This window comes from Panicum virgatum, chromosome 1N, assembly GCF_016808335.1.
Source record: "Panicum virgatum strain AP13 chromosome 1N, P.virgatum_v5, whole genome shotgun sequence".
Classification (NCBI taxonomy): domain Eukaryota; kingdom Viridiplantae; phylum Streptophyta; class Magnoliopsida; order Poales; family Poaceae; genus Panicum; species Panicum virgatum.
In genome coordinates, this window is record NC_053145.1 from 30,213,492 (window position 1) to 30,234,880 (window position 21,389).

Here is a 21,389-nt window from a genome sequence, read left to right on the forward strand (position 1 = left end):
TCAGAACCAAATTTATGGACTGGGATGACACGACTGGATAAGTTTGAGGATCTAAACAGATGGTTTATAAGTTTAGGAACCGGAATGACATAGTCAAATAAGTTTGAGGACCTAAACGATCGGTTTACGAGTTTAGGGACCGGGAAGACATAGCCGAACAAGTTTAGAGACCGCTGACGCACTTTACTCTTTTTGCTGCATTCGCTTCAGCAGCGAACATCAAGCGCATTATGCAACATCAATTAGACTTTCCTTGTGTGCTTATTATATTTGGCATTTGCGCGCAGTGCAAATCTGGGTTGACGTGGCTGAATACCATAGATGTGCATCCAACAGAGCCATGGTGAGTGGACTTCTGTTCTTGTGAAGATACATATTTGGAGTGATACATTTTTTTATTTTATAATCCAGGATTATTACGACCCAGGATGACCTTTATGTTCGAATCTGGAACTACGAAACGCAGGTTACCTCCTCTGTCCTCTCACTAGTTCGTGGCTGTTCTAAATTTATGCCAATGTTTCCCATGATTATTTCCAAAGCTGACATTGGATAGTACTCATTCCGCCCCAAATTATTAGTCGTATTGCCATTTTTGATGTATAACTTTTGCATATTAGTATTTTAGATAAACAAATAAGCATGCAATTTATTGAAGGAAGAATAAACAAAGGAAAAACAAAAACAAGGGCCACGTAACTGCTTGCTGACTTCTCACGCGAAGGGCTGGTTGCCCCGAGGCTGGGCCACAGCCCACATGCACTGTCCTCACGTGAGCCTGCTTGGCCTCTAGCGCCTTGGCCGGCTACCGCGCGCACGCGCAGTGCGCGCCGCCGCAGGCCGGACAGCAGCGTGCGCTGCGGGGCCTGCTAGTGAGCGATTCCCGACCACAGCAAACTTTCTATTTCTATAAATTTTTTATTCCCGCAACTTTCTATTTTTAGAATACACTAATTTATGTATATAACTTTCATATATAACTCGTTGATAACATTTTGTTTCAGACTATAATTTTAGCATAACTTTCAAGATATATACAATTTATACGTGTAACTTATGCATACAACTTCTAACAACACGGGATTTATACGTACAACTACTTCATCCTAACTTGTTACATAATAATTTTGTAGCACAATTTTCATGACAGATATAAATTATACATATAACTTTTGTTATAACTTGGATTAGAATTTTATTAGACAACTTATATGTATCGATTATGCACATAAAGAGTCCACATGAGTACAAATGTTAAATTACTATGATAAAAAATTAATTGAATGGAAGAAAGAAAAATTACAAACATATGTTGTCTAGGTGCGCGGGGACGCAGGGTGGGTGCCACCACCTGCGGCACCTGGACCTGTCATCCGTCGCGCGCTAGCACGGCTCGGGACGAGCGACCGCATAATTGGATTTGCGGTGCGCTGCGCGCGAATCGCGCTCATTTGTGTCTCGTCTCCCGAGAGCGCAAGAATAGTTTGGATAATTTTGCTCTGGGCCACTCTACAATGCTAGTTTTTATTGGTGGACACTACTCAATTTTGTTCATGGACACTCTTCAAGCATACATATTTGCTATAAGACATTTTAGTCATTATAATAATCATTTTTAAAAAGAAAGTGGGAGAAAATCTGCAAAATGACCAAATTACCCCTGACTTCAACCCATCCAAACCCGAGACCCCCCACCCCCTCGCCTCCACCCGTCCGCCGCCCTCCCCCCACCCCCACCCCTTCTGCCGCGTCAGAGGCAGGGGCCGACGCGCCGCCTCCTCCCCTCCGGCGGTCGCCCCCCACCCCCACCAGCTCGATCTGGTGCTTGGGCAGCGCCGGCGCCGGGGCACCCTGGGACAGGTTTGGCAATGCGCTGGAGCATCTGATGGTACCGGCCCCGAAGGACCTCGGGCCGCGGTGGCCTCTGGCGGAGACGCGGGAAGAGGAGGCGGAGGTGGGGAAGGGGAAGGATGCGAGCGCTGCTGCCGCAGTGGCGGAGCTCGTGGCCGCCATGGCTCTGGGTCCGCGCGAAGTTGTGTGGTGGCGCGTGGCCGCGGCGCCGCCTCCTCCCCTCCAGCAGTCGCCCCCCAACCCCACCAATCTGCTGCCGCATCAGGGCAGTGGTCGACGCGCCGCCTGCACCCATTCGGCGGCCGCCCCACACCCCCACCCGTCCGCCGCCTTCGTCAGGGTAGGGGCCGACGCGCCGCCTGCACCAGTCCGGCGGCCGCCCCCCACCCCCACCAGTTCCGCCGCTCGTCAGGGGCACAGGAGCCGGCGTCGCCGCTGCCTACAAAAGGCCCCCCGACCGGCGCCGCCTCTTGTGGCAGAAGGGCCCGCGACCGCCGCTCGACAGGAGACCGCCGCCGCCAGGAGAATGTCGCGGCGCGTGGCATGCGGGTGCTGGGCGAGCGCTAGCGTGCAGGGGAGGAGGAGCACGGAGCAGCTGGTTGGCGGCCAGTCGGGTGCCCTGTCTAACCAGGATCACGGCGCAGTGTGGTGCCCCGGTGGCCCGTGGCCGGCGAGCTCTGCTCGCGGGGACAAAGAAACAGGGGAGAGAGAGAAAGTAGAGAGAAAGAGAGAGGGAAGTCAAATAGCACTGCAGGGGTTATTTTGGCCATTTTACTCGTTTTCTCTCTCCTCTAAACCATGAAATCATTATTTTAATGACTAAAGTGTCTTGTAGCAAATATACATACTTAAAGAGTGTCCATGAGCAAAGACAAGATTGAGTAGTGTCCACTAGCAAAAATCAATATTGTAGAGTGTCCAGGAGCAAAATTACCCGAATAGTTAAGACTAGAAGGATGAACGAGAAGCAAAGCGACACTTCAAATCAGAATTGCTTCCTCAAAACTCTATGAATCCAAGAAAAATTTCTATCATAGATGCACAACCAAACGACCTGATAGATCCACGAAGAAGTTCGCGAAAAGATTGAGTAGCCACGACGAATCGAGCGAAAAACCAAAGCACCCTAGCAAGAACATGAATTTGGAGAAACTCAAAATCTAAGTCGATTCACGAGAGATTTGAAAGAGGATTGAATCAAAGATGTTCAGAAATGTTCTAGCAACAAATCCCCTCAAGAAATCCGGCTCAAATCCGGCCAAATTGAAGAATTGAAAATCACTCCGAAAATAGGTAAAAAGAAAAACAAAAAGCTCGGAACGAAATAAAAGGACAGGAATTTATAAAGTTTCAATACTTCACAAGGTTCCATTACAAGCCACTTTTAAGCATAATAAAGCTAAGATAGCTAAAAGATCAAATTAAATATCCACTTTGCCTTTCTCGCAAACCCTAGCTATCAAAAAAAAGCTAAGATGGCTAAAAGATCAAATTAAATATCCACTCTACCTCTCTCTCAAATCCTAGCTATCAAAACCAATGACAGGACCTCCAAATGAGAGAGTGCCAAAGAGGTGTCAAAGAGGTAACTACCAAACAGCTCACCATACATTTATATATACTAGTAGAGACGCACGTGCGGTACTCCGCACGTGTTTAAAAACGAAATACTATTCACATGTGTTATATTTGTAGAAACACACGTAGTAATACCAAATCTTTATTCGACATCTTTTCCATATAGTTTGAGATTTTAATATCTCGTTGCTTATAGCATTGCTAGGCAGATACAAAATAAGACAATAGATTACCTTGGTCAAAAATACCACCATTATTAATATCAGGTTGATTAAAAACATGCAAAAATGTTTCATATCTTGTATATGGAATGCTTAAGAATCGTATCTTCCAAAAACTGATAGTATAGCTGCCTCACGAGATTAGTAGCTAGGAATTAAATTCGGTATAAGCAAAAAAAATTTGCCAGAAAAGTATTATAGATCTAGTGGCAAGAGGCCAACCAACCCAACAAAAATCGTCCTAACTGCAGCCCAAGAGCTTGACGTTACCACCGCATGCTGCTCTGCTTGCATGTTTCTCGAGTCTCTGCATCCAAGTGCCGTCTCCGGTGCTTCTAGACACGACTGCACCCCATCCCCTTCCACCCTCCGCTCAGCCACATCGTAGAACACAGCAGCAGCGTGCTAGGGAGAAGCAGCAAATCTCTCGCAACTCACAGTCCTCCATCAAGTCGCAGCAGCATCGAACGAGGGAGGGAGGACGGAAGGAAGCAATAACGGAGCTGTTCGACACGGCCGTGACCAGCCTCCACCTACTGGAGGTGCTCGACCGCCTCGCCGCAGCGGATGGCGACTACCGCTCGGGCGGCCACCACGGCGCGCGCCACCTGCCAGAAAATCCCCCCCCCCCCCCCCCCCCCCCCCCCGCATAGGGAATTCGCCGGCCGTGGGAGGTTTTGGGGTTGGAGAGGAAGGAGATGGGGAAGGGGGAGAGGAGGATTCGAAGCTTGACGAGGAGGCTTCTCCTTGGCGTTCGGCACGAGCCGCCCCTTCGCCGACAGGCTCCTCCGCCTCCTCGAGTCCCGTCTTTTTCTAATGCGCCTTCGCGTCGTTGTGTGCCTACTGCTAGTTGCCTGGCGGTTCCTGCGCTCCGTCGCCGAGCGGAGGGAGCCCCCCAAGCTGCCCCACGACGCGCGCCCCGACAGAGTAGGAACGCGGGCCGCCAGTGCCTGCTACGGGCGAAGGCGGAGCCCTCGGTGGCCAGCAAGAGCGGACGCGGAGCCGGTGGCCGTCGCGGTTGCGACCGTCGGTGCTTGCGGATGGCGGAGGCGAAGCTCGGCGGCCAGCAAGCTAGCCAACCCGAAGTGCGGGGAGGACGGGTGCGAGGGTGGAGGTGCAACAGGGTGGGTTGGGTACTGCGCGAGGCGGGTACACGAGGTGGTGAAAAAAAGAATCGCTTTTGGGCACAAACATCCCCCAAGGTTTAATTTTTGGGTCATTTTGATCCATGCCACTACAATTTCTTGAAGTTGAATTTCATGTTGAAATCCATGCCATTGAGTGGCATGATTTTGAACGTGACACCCAATTTCACGGAGTTGTGGTGGCACGAATCGAATTTTCCCTTAATTTTTATGCAATCCCTCCCACCTCCCTCAGATCTGACAGGTGGGTCCAGCGTGAGAGGTAAGGTGGGCCCAATCTAAATTAAAAAAAATTCAATTATTTTCGATCTTTATAATATATATATAGATATAGAAGGTAGGTACTTAGCGAATAACCAAAATGCTCTTAAATGAAGCACACAACCCAAATATCCCTCACAGTAATATTGTCCACTTTTTTGCTCGAGCACCGGATGAACACGCTGCCTGCACGACTTTACTTCGGCTCGATGCAAGCATCGTGATGACGCCACATGTCCCCACCACCACCATCCGGCCGCACCGGATGCGCCCCCGGTTTTGAGACCCGAATCAGTAAACATGTTCGTTCTCGATTTTGAGACCCAAACCGGTAAACTTACCAACTCTAATATCGACGCGTGTCTGGTCTCTATCAAGTTTCGACGCCTTCAAGTTTTTCGCACTCCTGCCGCACGGGCAGCCTACTAGAGCTTGCCATCACCTTCATCCTTGACTTGACTGGCGCCGTCTTTATCACCATCTCGCTCTTCATGAACTCTTTCTCTGACCGTGCGCCATGTGGATCGCCCATGACTCCGCCCGGACTCCTCAAGTCCCTCAGCACCAAGCCTCCACTTGTTCTTCGCCACTGCATGATGCATAGGCGCCAAGTCTCTTGCTTGAACGTCATCACTGCATGGTCCACCAAACCCAAGCTGGAGCTCGCCCTTCACCGCATGTCGTCGCCCGTCACGTCGCGTCCTACACCTGTACATCATGAACCAAAAGATACATCAAATGCACTCAACATTATCAATCACTCATGATCCAAGGGTGTCGTCGCCCTTCACATCACATCCTACACCTATACATCACGAAACAAGAGATAGATCAAATCCACTCAACATTATCAATCACTCATGATCCAAGAGTAACCACCCTTGGTCGTCAAAATAGTCTACTCTTCCATAATCATGATTAAAACTTACCAAAAGACTATGTTATTGTCTAATGTTGTCTGTGTGAGGGAGAGATGTATATATATAGCTTCCCCGAAAGGATGTTTCAAGCCTGAAATTTTGTCACAGATTGTTTGTCTCAAAATTTGCGAACGTATTATCCGTCAGAGCAAGAAGACACAAAATCCTTTGATTCTCAGGCATTAGAAAGTTTAGGCAAACTGTTTGCATGATCAGCCAGATTTGAACTTGTCGATGATGATGTTGCCCACTAGATTGAGAAAAATGAAATGGTTTTAAGATAGGTTGAAGATCATCCATAACCTGTTTCATAAGCTTCATCATTATAAATTCATCACTTTCCTGCAATTTATTACAGATACGCACGTCTACCACGATTAAGCTAATCGAGGCCTTTCCCTTGGAGTTCAAATGGCCCTTGGAGAAAAAAGAAGCGAGATTCCTGATGAGCATAGAAAACATTACAGATGACTACGTCGCATTCCTTTTTCGGTACACCATAAACAAGGTGCATCACTATGAAGCATATCCGCAAAAAGGACTTCTGTTACCACGGTCGAAGTTCATAGTTGTTCACACAATAATATCACAAGAGGGGCAACCTGAAGACTTGCATGATAAGGGGTTCATCTATGTGGACAGCACCGTCGTGAACAAAAGTTTCAAGACCAGCGAGATCAAACCAGACCTGTTCGATGTACCGCCGGCTGATAGATTACTGCATGGAATGAAACTGCCTGTTTTTCTTGTAAGATCAAGTGAAACACAGTCCAAGGAGATTACAGATGCACAAGATGACCACAATATTCAACAGGAATTTAATAGGCTGCAGTTATCTACAGGCGAACAAGATGACCAAAATTCTCAGGTGAGTTTCTATTCAAAAAATACAAGTTTTCTATTCAGTAACCACCGCTGCAATTTTGATTTCAAGAAAACAATCAGTTGCAAATAATTTATACCCTTTTATTCCACATGTTGACTGGAAGTGGCACTACCACTGTCAGGGTAAGGAAATTAAAACTCGATCCAGATGCCCAAAAACCATCAGGAAGAGGAAATGCTGAGAAACGGCCTGCTGACAGCTCACTGTCAGGAACTTGCCGATAGGAGCCGACAGCTCCTTTCGGCGGTTTCTGATGGCAGCTCTTAGGGAACTTTCGGGCAAAAAAGGAACAATTCCTGGTGGTATAACCATCAGCAAACCAACTAAGAAAGATTAAAAAATGTATTACACACAAGCAGATCTGCACCAGGAATTACATTTTCTCAGATCTTTCAAAACCAATTTTACATATGCAAAAGAATTCTTTATAAATACAAGCCTGCTTTAATTGCATTGTATGCACCTTGAATCCATCAAGGTCAACTGAAGTTCACCTTGAAGTTGAACGAAAGATGGTATATACTTTGTGCATCCCATTGTACATTTGTACCTTACCAAGTGACAAAATTAACTGAATTAGATGCAGTCCATATTGTGAAAAAACTTAAAAGAACTAGTAATGATTGAACATGGAAGTATCAATTCTCCGTGCTTCATATGTCTAGTTCAATTAAACTTTGGTCAAGTAAACTAGAGAATTCTTTGATCTTAATTAAATTGTCGTTTGAAGATTCTTGAACTCAACTACAAATAAAATCTGGTCACAAATGTAAAGAAGCGCTTATATATTTCTGGTGCACAAAAAAGCCTTCAATTAGTACATATTAAAAGAACTAATCTAATTCTGAAGTAGAAAGAACAATCAATTGAAGACACAGAACATAGGCATATGGTTACTTGTCAACTTAAGGAAAAAAGTGCTGAGCTAGTTGATGACAATAATACAAATGTATGTGTCAAAATTCAGTACTGCTTGCAGAATGCTAAGAATCGCTCATCATTAGTCTGTAAATAGTTTACTGATTTCTATGCTCGACTTAGGTAATGCAATTTGGAAAAAACACACACCAAGAGTGATCTATTCATCCTGTCCCAGTTTACCTTACTGCTGTATAGAAATGCCCATATAAGAAACATAAACTGCTTTTGAACTCTTAGTTGCCAAATCAGATGTTTATAGCCTAAATTCAACAATTTTTTAATGGAATTGCAGGGGTACAATTTTCATAGGATCAACCCATTTTTGTTTCACATGTTCCTTCTCCATGCTGCTTCAGTTACACATTATTACAAGGCAATAAATTTTCATTACTGAAAATTAACTGCATTGTCACAACAATTCTCAGATTTGCACTAATAGAACTCCTAACTATCTGAAAACTAGTTCTTTTCCACCGCCAAACACACAGCAGGAATTAGAAAATAAGATGCTTGGAGTGATTTAGCCGTGCATAATAAACCAAAAATGCTAACATCAACAAGAAAGTAACAAATTTATTTTAGACCTGTACAGAGTACTATTTGCTTAACCCTAGAGTTTAACACGCACTACGAGTTAAGGCAAATATGATGCTCAAACTAAGTTTGGTACCTAGGCAGGAGCAAGCCATGTAGATCTACTGCCGTCGCTCTCCGTGGATCAGAGGAATGCCGCCGCGGTGGCTGCTGTCCCGGTCCAGTGTCCCCATGTCAAGCCCTCCACTGCAAAGAGGAGAGATATTATATCTGAGTGGGAGGTTGCGGAATAGAGAGAAGGGACAGATAGGTGGAGCGCTAGAGTTATCTTTAGCGCGGCCTCCATGGACGTCCGCCACATATCTACATGAGCGCCACCTAGGTCCGTCTCCGAGGTCCGAGCCACTGCCGCCAGTGCTGCCATGGTCCACAACGACCTCACCAAGCCATGGCTGAGATGCCTAGGCATGGAGTGCCGACACGTGCTCACGAGGGTCGCGACTCGTAAAGAATAGGCCTCCTCCAAGGATCCAACAGGTGACATATGGTCAGCCACGGCTGAGGTGGCATCAAAAAATCTTGAGAATCCTGCTCCGCTAGTGGCTGTTTAGGCGTTAGCGCATGGCACGCTTGACGGAGTAATCAAAGAGCATGTTTTCTGGAGCTGTAGAAACCAAGGAGCACTGGAATTGTTTTCTCTCTTTTTTCATTGTATCCCGTAGACCATCGGTTTCACGATAATTGGAGGCGGGCATAGACGATGGCACCGAGGAGGTACGACATGCCAGATGAGAGGTCAGGAGGGGGGATGTAGGGTTCTCAAAAACCCGCAGGCTAGGTGGAGTGGCTTCTCCACTCCATGTAAGAGTATTTCTAGAGTTCTTTAATTTTTTTTACATCCTTAGATCTAAAGGAGGAATAACTCCACCGTGAGAAAAGTTACACAACATAACACGTGACTCCGGCGATGGGCATCGTTTCTGCAAGTTAAGATTCGGGGATATTGGGCAATTTGTGCTGCAAGGGATAGAGGGAGTTTCGAAGGTGGCTGCCGACTAGGCGGTGGACGCGAATTGTGGGTGGGATGGCAAGGTGGAGGCGCCGCCTGACCGGGAGGTAGCAGACAATGGATTGCCAGTGGACTTTGCAGGGGGTGCTAACTCCGTTGATCCACACTGGTCATAGTTATGGATGCAGCCAGGGGCGGATTTGGGCCTAGGGCAACTAGGGCCATGCGTGCCCAAATCGCTCCTTGTACCACTCTTAATTTTGCATGGCCAAGGTAATATTTCTATGGCTGGCCTAGGCGTAATCCAGCACCAGCATAGCAGCAGCTAGCAAAAGAGGCGGTCCATTGACCACGCAGCCCAAGTTGGTCGGGCCCATGTCGGCCTGCCTGACCGGCTGACGGTCTCTTGCCCTTGTTGCACCAGCCTGAATCCTGCTGACGCGCTCTCTCCGTCATGCCCTCTCACGCTCCCAATATGGCACTCTCCCTCGCTCCCACTAATGAAGCCATCATTTTTGGCTGCCCATTCGCCCAATCCGGCAGTTCCAAATCTTTCAACTTCTATCAAACAAATTTAATTCATTGTACTTAGTTATCTATGCTGCAATTCGTAGACTTCTACTGCAATTACACAATAAAGTGGAAGAAGACATTGGACTTTTATTCTGTTGCTCATGTGGCTATAATTCTGCCAAGGCAGCCTGCTGTCGTTCAACCACAATTAGGGAGTAGAGACAATAACAATTAGAGAGTAGAGATGATAGTACAGCTGGAAAGCATTAAAAATTCCTACCCATTGGATATTTTTGCAATGCATGAATAATGAAGAAGTTTTATACTATTTTCAATATACTTAAGGACTCATTTGGAAATATTACCTTCATTACATCAACGTAGTGCAAGTGGTTGCATTGCTTTTGAGCTCGTCGGAGTGTTTTAAGTGCTTTGGTAAGTGGCCCTAGGCATGCAAATCCACCAGCTCCACTGGATGCGGCGGTGGCAATGTGTCCGACGAACCTGTAGTTGTGGGTGGCAGAGCCGATTGGGCTAAGGAGAGCGCTCTAGCGGCGGGAGCTAGGTGGCGGTGGCTTTCCTTTTGCTTCGTTCACCGTACCTTGTCCTCTATGAAAGGATCATGGCCCAAGAAGCGGGATAGTCAAAGGATGCTAGCCCAGTTGGTTAGTCACTCCAGTGGCACCCCTCAGGTCCTGAGTTCGACTCCCCGTGGGAGCGAATTTCAGGCTAAGGGTAAAAAAAATCCCCTCGCTGGCCCCGTGTGCCAAAGCACTGATTGTGAGACGGCCCAGGTCGGCCTGAGGACCCTTACATGGCCCAGGCACAGTTCCCAGGGGTTACGTCTCCCAGTGTCAGGGCGGGGCCAGGGTTCGGGGATTTTTTCGGTCGGGGAAGCCGAGGCTTCTTCTTAAGTTAATACCGGTGGGGCGGTCTTTCCCCACCCGGCCGAGTTTTTTTTTTTAAGAAGCGGGATAAATTGGGTCTTTTTCAATTTCTACCAAGCTCTTAACCTAGCACTAGTGTTGCCCAATCTATCAATTCATGACCCGGCAACTAGAGCACACTAACATCATGATCCTAGGAAGGTAAATACATTAACATGCTCCATTTTCCTAGTTGAGATCACACTATCAAGTATTTTGCCTAGTCAAGAGAGCACACTAACAAGCATATATTCTAGTCATCAACAAACAATCAACCAAGGGCAAGAATAAGCAAACTAAATTTAAATACTTGAAAGTAAATGAGAGAGACAAGAGACAATAAGATTTTTTTTTGTTGTATTGAGGAGTTGACGCACCGCCGTAATCCATGTTGGAGCACCCACTAAGGTTCTTGCTCCCTTGCATCACCAAGATGCAAGTCTTCACTAAGAATGCTATTTATCCATCTCCAGAACGGAAAGCTTCAAAACATGTACAATCTCTATCTCAGGGCTCCCACAATTTCAAGAGCTTACCAAGATCCTCTGGGTTACCAAGACCGTCTAGGTGCCATTATACACCAAGAGTAGCAAGCCCTAAGGTTTTGCTTGACCTGCACAAAGCTGGCCCTAAGCTTCAATCACACTTGCTACTCTCAAATGGATGTGTTGTTCTCTTGTTTGGATTAACTCTCAAGCTTAAGATCTTCTTCTCATGGCTCAAACACTCTCTCTGCAGCTCTAGGGCAGCCTCAGGTATTCCATGTGCCAAAGGCAACTCAAGTGACTCGGGATAACTGTATATATAGGCCCAATTTGTTTCCGCTTCTAGCCGATTTTGAAGGCTCAATTTTACAAATTTCAAAAGTTAGATGACTATGGATTCTTGATTCTGAATTCTAGGAGTCATCTGACTTTTGAATTTCTCAAAATCTAGCCTTCAAAATCGGCCATAAGCTGAAACAAATGGGACCATATGGTAGGGAGCCAACCATAGCTGTTACATGCAACTGCTCTAAAAAGCAAAAAGCGTCGGATGATCCCATACTAGGTGTCGGTTCATCCGGTCACATTGAGCTTCCATAGTAGATGTTAAACCCTAACTACTCACTTTTGCTGGCGTCATTGCACCAACAATGTCTGTTGATCTGATGCTGAAGATATTGTTAGGAAAACCCTTCAACAGCGAAACATGCTCTCTTGATGATCAATGCGCGATTTGACTGACGCCTCTGCAAGTAACATCAGATGATCCATTACTGATGCCCAGTTTGCCCAAACCTTCTGGATGTTTTGCGAAAATAGTCAGAGCAATTTAGTATTATACCGACACCTTCTTCCAAAGCGTTGGATGATCCGGTACTGAAGGCACTTCTTCTCGTGATCGTCGTATCGATCCAGAATTGCACCGACCTGTTATTTCTTTGATGGTGTCAGTTTATCCGGTCGGCTGATTTCTACACTATCTTGATCGAGTGACTTGAAGTTGATTACTTCTGAGTTTTTCTTCTCCCATGTTCCTTTGACTTCTTTGAGTTGTCCAGGACTAAGCTTTGAGCAAGCTTGCATCTATTTAAGGCCAAACTACGCTAGATCAAGCTACTAAATCATATGCCCCCTTAACAATACGGTCAAAGACTAAAACTATAAAATCTAAACTAAATCAAGTGTCCTTCATCTCCTTATGACACTCTATACTAGAAAGGTCCTTAATCTTCATGTCCAACTTATTCACGCAAATTGAAGGGTCTCCTTTCATCCTTTCATATTATCATTTGTGATATAATCAATAAATGATATTTTCTTCAATACACACGTTAGTTACATACAGTTGTCATTAATTATCGAAACTTACCATATGCATCTATCGGCCTATATGCTAGTCATTAATCATCGAAATTACCATATTCCATGTCATGAGTAGCGTCTTTGTCTTGAGCAGCAGCTTTTTGTTTTCTGTTCCAAGTCTTGTTCCGACATACCTTAAACTTCTATTGTGGAGGCGCGTCCTCGGAATCATGTGTCCTTGTAGGGGTTTGGTCCAAGAGCTCTGAAATGTTTGAAAGTCAGGTGTTTCAATGCTTCTTATCCTGTCCGATCCACCCGTTTTTCTTTTACCCCTTTTTGTGCACTCTTGTTCTGTAAACTCGGTGGTATTTCCGTTCATGTCATGGAAATGGTAGCATTTTTTAAGTCACACATTATTGACACCTATCTAAGGTCCTATTTGGTAGGGTTTATTCCGGTTTCGGCTTCACCTATTTTGCACAAAAAGAAATTCTGCAGTGTAAAACACTTTTTAAACCTAGACTAAAACGAATTAGAAGATCGATAACTTGTTTTTTTTTCCTTTTACCATTTTTGCTTCACTAGTGAAGCCATTTTGAGAGAAGATTTCCTAACACCCCTTAAGTAATTATTAATAATCTTTTGTTCTCCCTGTCTATTTAGTCAGGTCGATTATTGATGCGTTCTCTTGAGCAGCCAACATCAAACACACAAATCCAGCATGAATTTGATGTTACTTCTGTTCTTTTTGGTATTTGCGTGCAGAGTGAATCTGGTTTGACTTGGGTGAACTCTATTGATGTCCATCCAACAGAGCCTTGGTAAGTGGACTTTTGTTTGAGAGATGATAAAAATTCGGAGTGATACATAATTTTTCTTTTGTAACACAGGATTATGACAACACAGCATGACCGTTATGTTCGCATCTGGAACTATGAGACACAGGTTCCTCCTTCCACTTGTTCGAGACAGTTATTGATTTATTATGCTAATGTTGCCCATGATTATTTTGTAAGCTGACATGGAAAAATAGCTGATGAAAATTAGTCTACTCTTTGGTAATCTTGATTAACATTTATCATCAGACAATGTTGTGTGTTTATTTGAGAAACACTATAGTAAGGTTTGTTTGTACTAGAGTACGTAAATGATACCAATTACTGTCTACATATTTTTACACTATTTACCAGATTTTTTAAAAAGTTGTCACCTCTTACCATAATTTGATAATTCTGTGGCATCATTTACTATTTCTAAAAATTTTCTCAATTTTTTGTCAACTAAACGGATACAGATATGTATGAAGCCGAAGTTAGCCACAGGAGATTTCCAAAATCGTGTAAATATTAGACGTATCGGACATGTGAGCATAATTAATTACTTGGCAACTTAATTGGCACAGAAATGGTGAATATTTTAGAACTGGTGAATGGTGTGAAAATTCTGTCAAAATTCGGATGGTTAGTTTTTACAGTTATGCATGGTTAGCCTAAGTCCTTTATTTCCAGTAATACACATGATATATAGTATAACCAATCACGGAAATTCATAAAGGCTGAAACATTATTTCTGTCAATATCCCGATAAATAAGAAGCATACATACTACCAAATCTCTTTGCCATATCATCTCCGCAGCCTTGTGAATACTACCTCAAACTTCACTAATAGTGCTCTCTAGAGATTTGGCCGTTGCAGCCGGTACTGACAATCATCCGTACTAGCTGCAACAGTAGCCAGTATTTTTACCTGCATCGATAGGCGTTCTCTAGTAGTGATTGTACGCCAAGCTTCAGCGAATTTATTTTCCTCGGTGTCACATGTGGTTGAAATATTGTTCCTTATTTTCCTATGAATTGCTAACCAATTAATGCATGCTGATTTATTTGTTCACAGCAAGTGAGAAGATTTTTACCCGGGGGGTCACAAGGCATGTTTCTTACTTCGCTACATTGTCCCTTTAGCCTTCTCTATTTACGACATATTATTGTGACTCCTGTTGAATATAATACTATATAATTATTAATCCTGTTGCAGTTACCTCCGTTAAATTTATAGCACACGGGCACTTGATTCTTGCGGCTAGCAGCGATGGTTTAATCTATCTATACAGCTACGATCCTCTAAAACAAATTCGTGTTCTGAGAGCGCACTCAGCTTCTATCAACTGTTTGGCTATTCATGCAACCGAGCCATACGTGCTTTCAGCATCATCTGATGGTCAAGTTCAGCTGCGGGACTATGAGAAGGGAATGGTGTTAAATAAATCGTTTTCTGTGATACCATGCGGCGGGCCATGTCTGGCGTTTGATCCATCCGGCAAGAGTTTTGCTAGTGCTTGCGGTGATTCAATAAAGGTTTGCCTTCTTTTTTCTACTTAATTGCATGCAGCATGGTAAGAAAAATGATAACTGATGATCTAACACGTGCATTCAAATTGTTCGGAAATTACAGATTAGTAATCTCCATGATGATGTATGTAAGATACTATTGCGTGGGCATTCACGAGAGGTTACTTGTTTGGAGTACTTCGCTCATCGAGAGACGACATACTTGATCAGCGGTTCCGAAGATGGAACTGCCAAGGTACAAAATAGTAATAGATTTAATTAGAGGTGCATATTGATGATCGATTTAGTTAGAGGTGCATATTGATGATTCTTAGTTGCCCCTTCAACTCTTTTTAGTTCAAAATTTTCGACTAACATTCAAAATAAATCTTATTTTATAAAATTAATATAAAATTTTAAAATAAAGAGAATTGGAAGAGCACCTAAGGATCATCAGTTGACACCTCTAGATTTACTGAAGAATATAGGCATCATTGTTACATTTCTCTGGATCGTCGCTAATATGTTTCTTGTTTGGTGATGTAGATCTGGGACTGCAAGAAAGGGCATTGTGTAAAGACACTGCGAGTGTTTTCACCTGTTCGTACGGTGTGCTCCCATCCGGTTCTTCCAGTGCTAATTATAGGTTCTTATGACGGGTCAGTTCGTGTGTGGAACTCCACTACCTTCAGGTAAACACCCATATCTTGACACTTTCACTGCTGGCAAACACGCATTATTTGCCGGTTCGTACCGGAAAACACACATTTGATATCGTTCGTAACTCAATACTATATATCGGATCCGCAATCGGTACAGCGAATTCGAAATGGAGTCTTGATCTTCCGAACTGGATACATGGAGGGTAACTAAATGAAAGAACCATTTTTCATAGGTTGATAACACCAAACTGGTATGAAGGACAAGCTAGATACTCAAAAATCAATTTCTAGAAAATAAAAAATTAGAAAGAAAAAAGAAACAGTGAAATAAAAAAAATAAAAAATATCCCACCAACCAGCCACAACCACGAGCCCCTCTATTATAGAGACAATTTTTTTATGAAATATGGATACTTGCATCAACTAGGGTTCGAACCGCTTACCACAAGCCTTACGTGTGTACCCTCATCTCTATCATACTACATAGTCAATTGTGACTCTATAATATATACTATTCTTTTGTATTAACTATGAAATCAATTTATAGGAATAGGTGACGACGCCACCAGCCTCTAAAAAATATTTTTCTATTTTATCACAAAAAAGTCATTTAGAACTTTAAATATAGCAAAGTAAATAAAAGAGTAAAAAATCTGCACAATGGTTATTGTATAAAGGTTAAGATTGTGGAAACCTCAAAACATAAGTTGAGTTGTATGGGATATCATATAGTCATATCCATATGTATGTCACAACTATAAAATATTTTTTTGATTCAAAATGGTCTTAATGAATAATATATATATATATACTATAAATTTTAGATCTTACCACTACGACTTTGACATGGAACTACACTACACTATGGTTATTGTGTGAACTATACATATAGAAAAAATATACCAAATATATTTAAGTATCTATAAAGGTTAAGATCATGGAAACTTGAAAATATAATTTGAGTTGTATGAGATAGTATATAGTCATAGCCATATATAGGGTACTACTAGTAAATAATCTTGTAATCCTAAACGGTTTTAAATGTATAATATATACACTATAAATTTTAGATCTCACGACTACATCTTTGATATGGAACTACTTTGCTTCCAAGGTTGTTTGAAAACAAATCAAAACTTGTAGATTTTAAAACTATAGAACTTATAATAATTTTTTTGTACTATTAAATGATCTTAACTGAAAAGGTTATCAATAACAAAACTTTTGATCTCGTTAAGCTCTACAGTTTTAGTACTAGGTTTCACTTCATCCGAGATCATATGAAAAGGTTATGACTCTTTTTTTGCATAAGACTATTTGTAGTGGCGGATCATGACATCACATGCGCCTAAACAAATGCACTTTTAGGGGCGGATGATGGCATCTCCGACGCTTAAAAATGATGGCCATTTCGAGGGATGGGGTGACGCCATTACTATCCCCCTAGAAATAATGCATTATAAGAGGACATTCCTACAAATCGTTTTTGTAGTAGTGATTCATAAATACTGAAAAAACATACTTTTTTTTCAGGCGTGAGCGCAGAATTAAACTTGGTCTCAAAGGTCTATCGGCTATAGCATGTTTGATGGGATCAACAAGGTATATGATATGAAATATTGTGTTTCCAGCTTTTCCTTCTAATTTTGTTACAAAATACAATGCTTTCCAGAACCATGTTGTTCATCATCAGATAATAGTATAGAACGATTTTATTCTTGGCTAATTCATAAGTTTAATTTCTGAGTATGGTCAAGCACCGGCCTTCCTAAAAATTTTTATTGATTCGTACACAATTAATCATTTTGCCATTTCTTCTTAGGATTGTGATTGGACATTACAATGGTTTAGCACTTGCGGAAATTCGGCGCGAGGAACCAAAAGCATTGTAAGCTTATTACAACGGTTTAACCCTTGCGGAAATGGTTTAGCAAAAGAGAGAAATGAAAACAGTTGGTGCCAAAGCTGCTCGATTGGATGATGAAAGGAAAATAAGATTGCTCTGTTTATTACTACCATTTGTCATAGGTCATTGCTGGAGTCCGAAGCACAAAATGTTTGCTAATGAGTTAATGTTAGTTGGAGGCTTCCAGCACTGGATGTTTTGTCGATCTGATCTCATATTTTATATGTGCACTCTAAACCATACATTCCATAAGTGCAGTCACTGGTGCAGAATTCGAATTTAGTTCCGGTTGAGAAACCCCTGTGGTCCCAGGACTCCAACTAGGACCGCCGTTCCGAAAGTAAATGCTCGGCCATTAGTCTCAGGCTGGGTCAAGCTTTAGTCACTATCGGAAACATGAAGGCTACTGATGGTACAAGCCGACTGTGACGAGCCCGATAGGCACAAGCCACAACCTTGCATCAAATAGCTTAGAAAAAACCGGCAGGAACCTGCCACTTGCCCTAACCTTTTTCTCTCCGCTCTATTCACGCCTTTCTTTCTTTTTTTTAGAAGGAGGATTGCATTTCATTAATTTGATAAAGGTTTACAATCAAGGCTTACAAGCTCGTGGACAAAGGAAGGAGATTGATCTCTCCAAATCGCCGAATGCATGCATCATTTTGCTAGCTGGGCTAACTCATGGGATACCTTGTTGCATTCTCTTCCAATTTTACACACTTTTACCTCTGGCATTGCAGACATAGCAGACTTTATTTCTTTCACAATGTTCGAGAAGCTCGCTCTGTTTTCATCATCGAAAAGCCATGATTTTACCACACTATGACAATCAGATTCGATCACAGTTTCAGTATCCTCCACTGACGCGCAACGAATGTCATGCTTCCAAGCTGATAGCAGCACCTTTCCAGAATAATCTCTGATCACAATTCCTATGTTTGCTTCTCCTGAAGATTGGTCATAGGCAGCATCCACATTCAGTTTCGTCCAACCTTGTGGTGGCATAGTCCACACCTTTTGTCCAAGTGGAGGCTTAAATTTTTGTTCCTTCACCTGCTTCTAACTATCGACTAATGGTGCTTTGCCCTTCTTATCATTTTCCTTACCATGTCGGATCTCTAACAATGACTTCCAATAGCTTTCAACAAATCTAGCTGATCCGCAAACCGAAGCTTTATCATCGCCATGAACTGCATTATTTCTAAGGTGCCAAACTCTCCATAAACAGAACAGCAGCTGCGCTCTATCCTCTATGTTCAGATCCACAATCAACATGATGAACCAATCAGGACTAGTATTGACTAGTTTATTTTTTAGAATTAAATCCCATTCCTTCCTCAGTTCTTCCCTTGAGGCCATGGCCTTAGTACAGGATATCACAGCTTGAATCTTATCCTCTTCTTCTCTTCCACAAATCCGTCTACTTGCGTCTGATTCCGGATAAGAAGATGCAGCGGAGCACCCTGCGGTCCTCGAGGCAAAGGCACCAAGACCGCCATTGCCGAGGACTATCCGCTATCAGCAGAAAGAATCACATATGACTTAATAGCGGCAGCAGATACCAAAAAGCTAAGCCGTCTCCAATAAAATTGAGAGCACATGTGGGAAGAGGAGACCATGGGGCATGTGCAATCGATTTTACTACTTGGTGAGAACTATCGACCAATGGTATGAGATTAGCTGGACAAGTTGCGATCGTTGGATGGGCTCTGGACGTCGGATATAGAGGCTCCTGTCACACCCACACCATCACTTACCGAAGGTAAGTTACCGAATTTGGCTCCCCCAGCTAGGCAGGCACTGCATAGAAAAAGGGTTAATTTAATTTATGCTATTACAATTATCGCGTTTCTGAAATAGATCATTACTATATGCGATATCGGGAGCATTCCATAGAAGGGCCTTGTTGGTGCTGGAGAAGGGGATCAGCGTGGCATACTAGAAGCCTCGTCGTTGCTACAGTAAAAGGGAGACCAGATTAGATCTATGGAGCAGAGAACAAGGACAAATGAGAAGCAGAATCCCTTACCCAAGGCGGCGACGGACAGCCGATGGCTGATCAGAAGGACATTCATCCTTGCGCTTGTGGCTGGCCATTGCTTGGCAGATGATGGCAAGGTTTTCCTTGGAGGAAGAGGGAGATAGAGATCTAGCAGCCGATGGAGCTTGGTGGGTTTGCTGTTCAGAAAAACTACTTATTTATAATAGCCGAATGGTGGAACTGAATCAGCTGGAGGAGGGGGAAGTGTCTCAACCCCAGGATTAATGGAAAAATTAGAAGTGAAAAGACGAAAGGTAAACCACCATGTTCCAAATATATGGCCAAGATGGTGAGGAGCCAGGGGCAAAGAAAAGTTCTTGCTTGCCGCTTGCACGGGACGCAAGGAATCGATTGTGTGTGTTGTGAGGGTCCACACGGAGAAAAAGGGAGGCCAATCGGACTAAAGAAAATTTGGAGAGTAAATTTATATTTTACTCCCAAATTGGGGGGCATGTGTTGACACAACTTTTTGACATGTGTCAATCCGTTTGGCAGGCAGCTAATGGAGAATGGGCCGACAATGGAATAAAGGAAAAACGAGAAGCGTATTGGGCCGTTGGACCAGAACAAGCATCGCAGCTGATAGAACCAAGGAAGGAGCTGACGAGGCTACGTTGTTGGTTGTAACGAACATGGCACCATTTATGCCATTTCGAGTGATTTTGGTGATCGAATGACAACGCAATCAATGGGACTAATGCTTTTGTTAAGTGAATATTTCTAGATCCCAGGGATGAAGTAAAAAGGCCATACAAAGTAAAACACGTAGAAAGAACTCAAAGAAACGCTGAATTGGACGAGTTCTACTGAAATCAGTAGCACCGGAAGAACAGATGCCTATAGCATCGGTGCATCCGATGGTTGTCGGAAGATCCGACGCTTTGGCATTGGCGTAAGTCTGAGCACCAAATGGAGATCAAGCGAAGACCAAGTCAAGTTAGCTAGGTCACTGGTTGAACCGACGGCGTCAAGATAGACATCGGTGCATTTAATGTACTATGTTCCAGAGACAATGTCAAGCGCGTAGAAGCCACACCTTCAGCACCGGTTGAACCGGTGGTGCATCGGAGCATAGCACCGGTGTAATGACGTCAGCAGAAGAGAAAGAGGTCCAACGGCTAGTTGAGTGCTGTGAGTGACCGGTTTAACCGACACACAGTCATCGGTTAAACCGATGGTGCTGCAGACTGTGCGTCAGAAGCTCAATGGCTACTTCAGGTCTAAGAGTGACCGGATGAACCGACGCCACCCCATGCAGAAGCATCGGTTCATCCGATGGTATGCTGTTTTCTGCTGACCGTTGGAGCAACGGCTATAAGACTTGGTGGGCTATATATACGCCTCACCCCGGCCATTTGAAGCAATATTATGTCACCGCTAAATGCATAATCTTGTCTTCTCTTAGTGACAATGTGTTCAATCGTGTTTATTCTTGTAAAAATGCTAAAGAGTTATGGAAGACTATCATTGAGAACCATGAGGGCACGGAGTATGTTGCCAACGAAAGATATCATGTTCTCATTGATAAGTTTAATAGCTTTAAGCAACTTGATGATGAGAATGCCGAATCAATGTACTCACGCTTGAACACTCTTGTGAATGAGATTAATTCCTTAGGTGTGAAGCAAATTGAATACTTGGAACTCATTCGCAAGATCCTTCACTCACTCCGAAGGCCGGACTATGATTTGGTGACCACAATTCTATATGAGAAAGAGCTCAATACGATGACACCAAATCAAGTCCTCAACAAGGTGATTGCCCATGAGCTACGCAATGACATCAAGACAAAGGCACTATCTTCTTCACCAACGTATAGCGCACTTGCATGCAAACAAATCAAGAAGTTGAAGAAGATGGCCATCAAATGTAGCTCAAGTGATGAGGAAGAAGAGGATGC

The 21,389-nt window shown here is 43.5% G+C and overlaps 1 protein-coding gene and 1 long non-coding RNA gene across 7 annotated transcripts in view; one reads left to right on the top strand and one right to left on the bottom strand.

Moving 5' to 3' along the window:
- The window catches only part of LOC120655604, a 32,951-nt gene extending 15,221 nt beyond the window's left edge, over positions 1–17,730 (top strand). For 4 of the 6 annotated variants that reach the window (XM_039933505.1, XM_039933503.1, XM_039933506.1 and 1 more), the window contains 11 exons: positions 288–343; positions 412–466; positions 6,335–6,844; positions 13,318–13,373; positions 13,443–13,497; positions 14,447–14,480; positions 14,588–14,907; positions 15,005–15,136; positions 15,427–15,572; positions 17,076–17,144; positions 17,365–17,700. In XM_039933505.1, coding sequence (XP_039789439.1) covers positions 288–343; positions 412–466; positions 6,335–6,844; positions 13,318–13,373; positions 13,443–13,497; positions 14,447–14,480; positions 14,588–14,907; positions 15,005–15,136; positions 15,427–15,572; positions 17,076–17,144; positions 17,365–17,434 — 1,503 coding nt within the window. In that variant the 3' untranslated portion in view covers positions 17,435–17,700. Of the gene's footprint in view, positions 1–287; positions 344–411; positions 467–6,334; positions 6,845–13,317; positions 13,374–13,442; positions 13,498–14,446; positions 14,481–14,587; positions 14,908–15,004; positions 15,137–15,426; positions 15,573–17,075; positions 17,145–17,364 lie in introns of all 6 variants that reach the window. The other 2 variants (XM_039933501.1, XM_039933504.1) reach the window with 2 other exon arrangements.
- A 242-nt stretch (positions 17,731–17,972) lies between these two features.
- LOC120655605 lies at positions 17,973–19,818 on the bottom strand. Its single transcript, XR_005667615.1, has 3 exons — positions 19,478–19,818; positions 19,317–19,404; positions 17,973–19,248 (listed from the first exon to the last, which is right to left on the bottom strand). It is a non-coding gene; the product is annotated as an uncharacterized LOC120655605 (long non-coding RNA).
- Between the last annotated feature and the right edge of the window lie 1,571 nt (positions 19,819–21,389).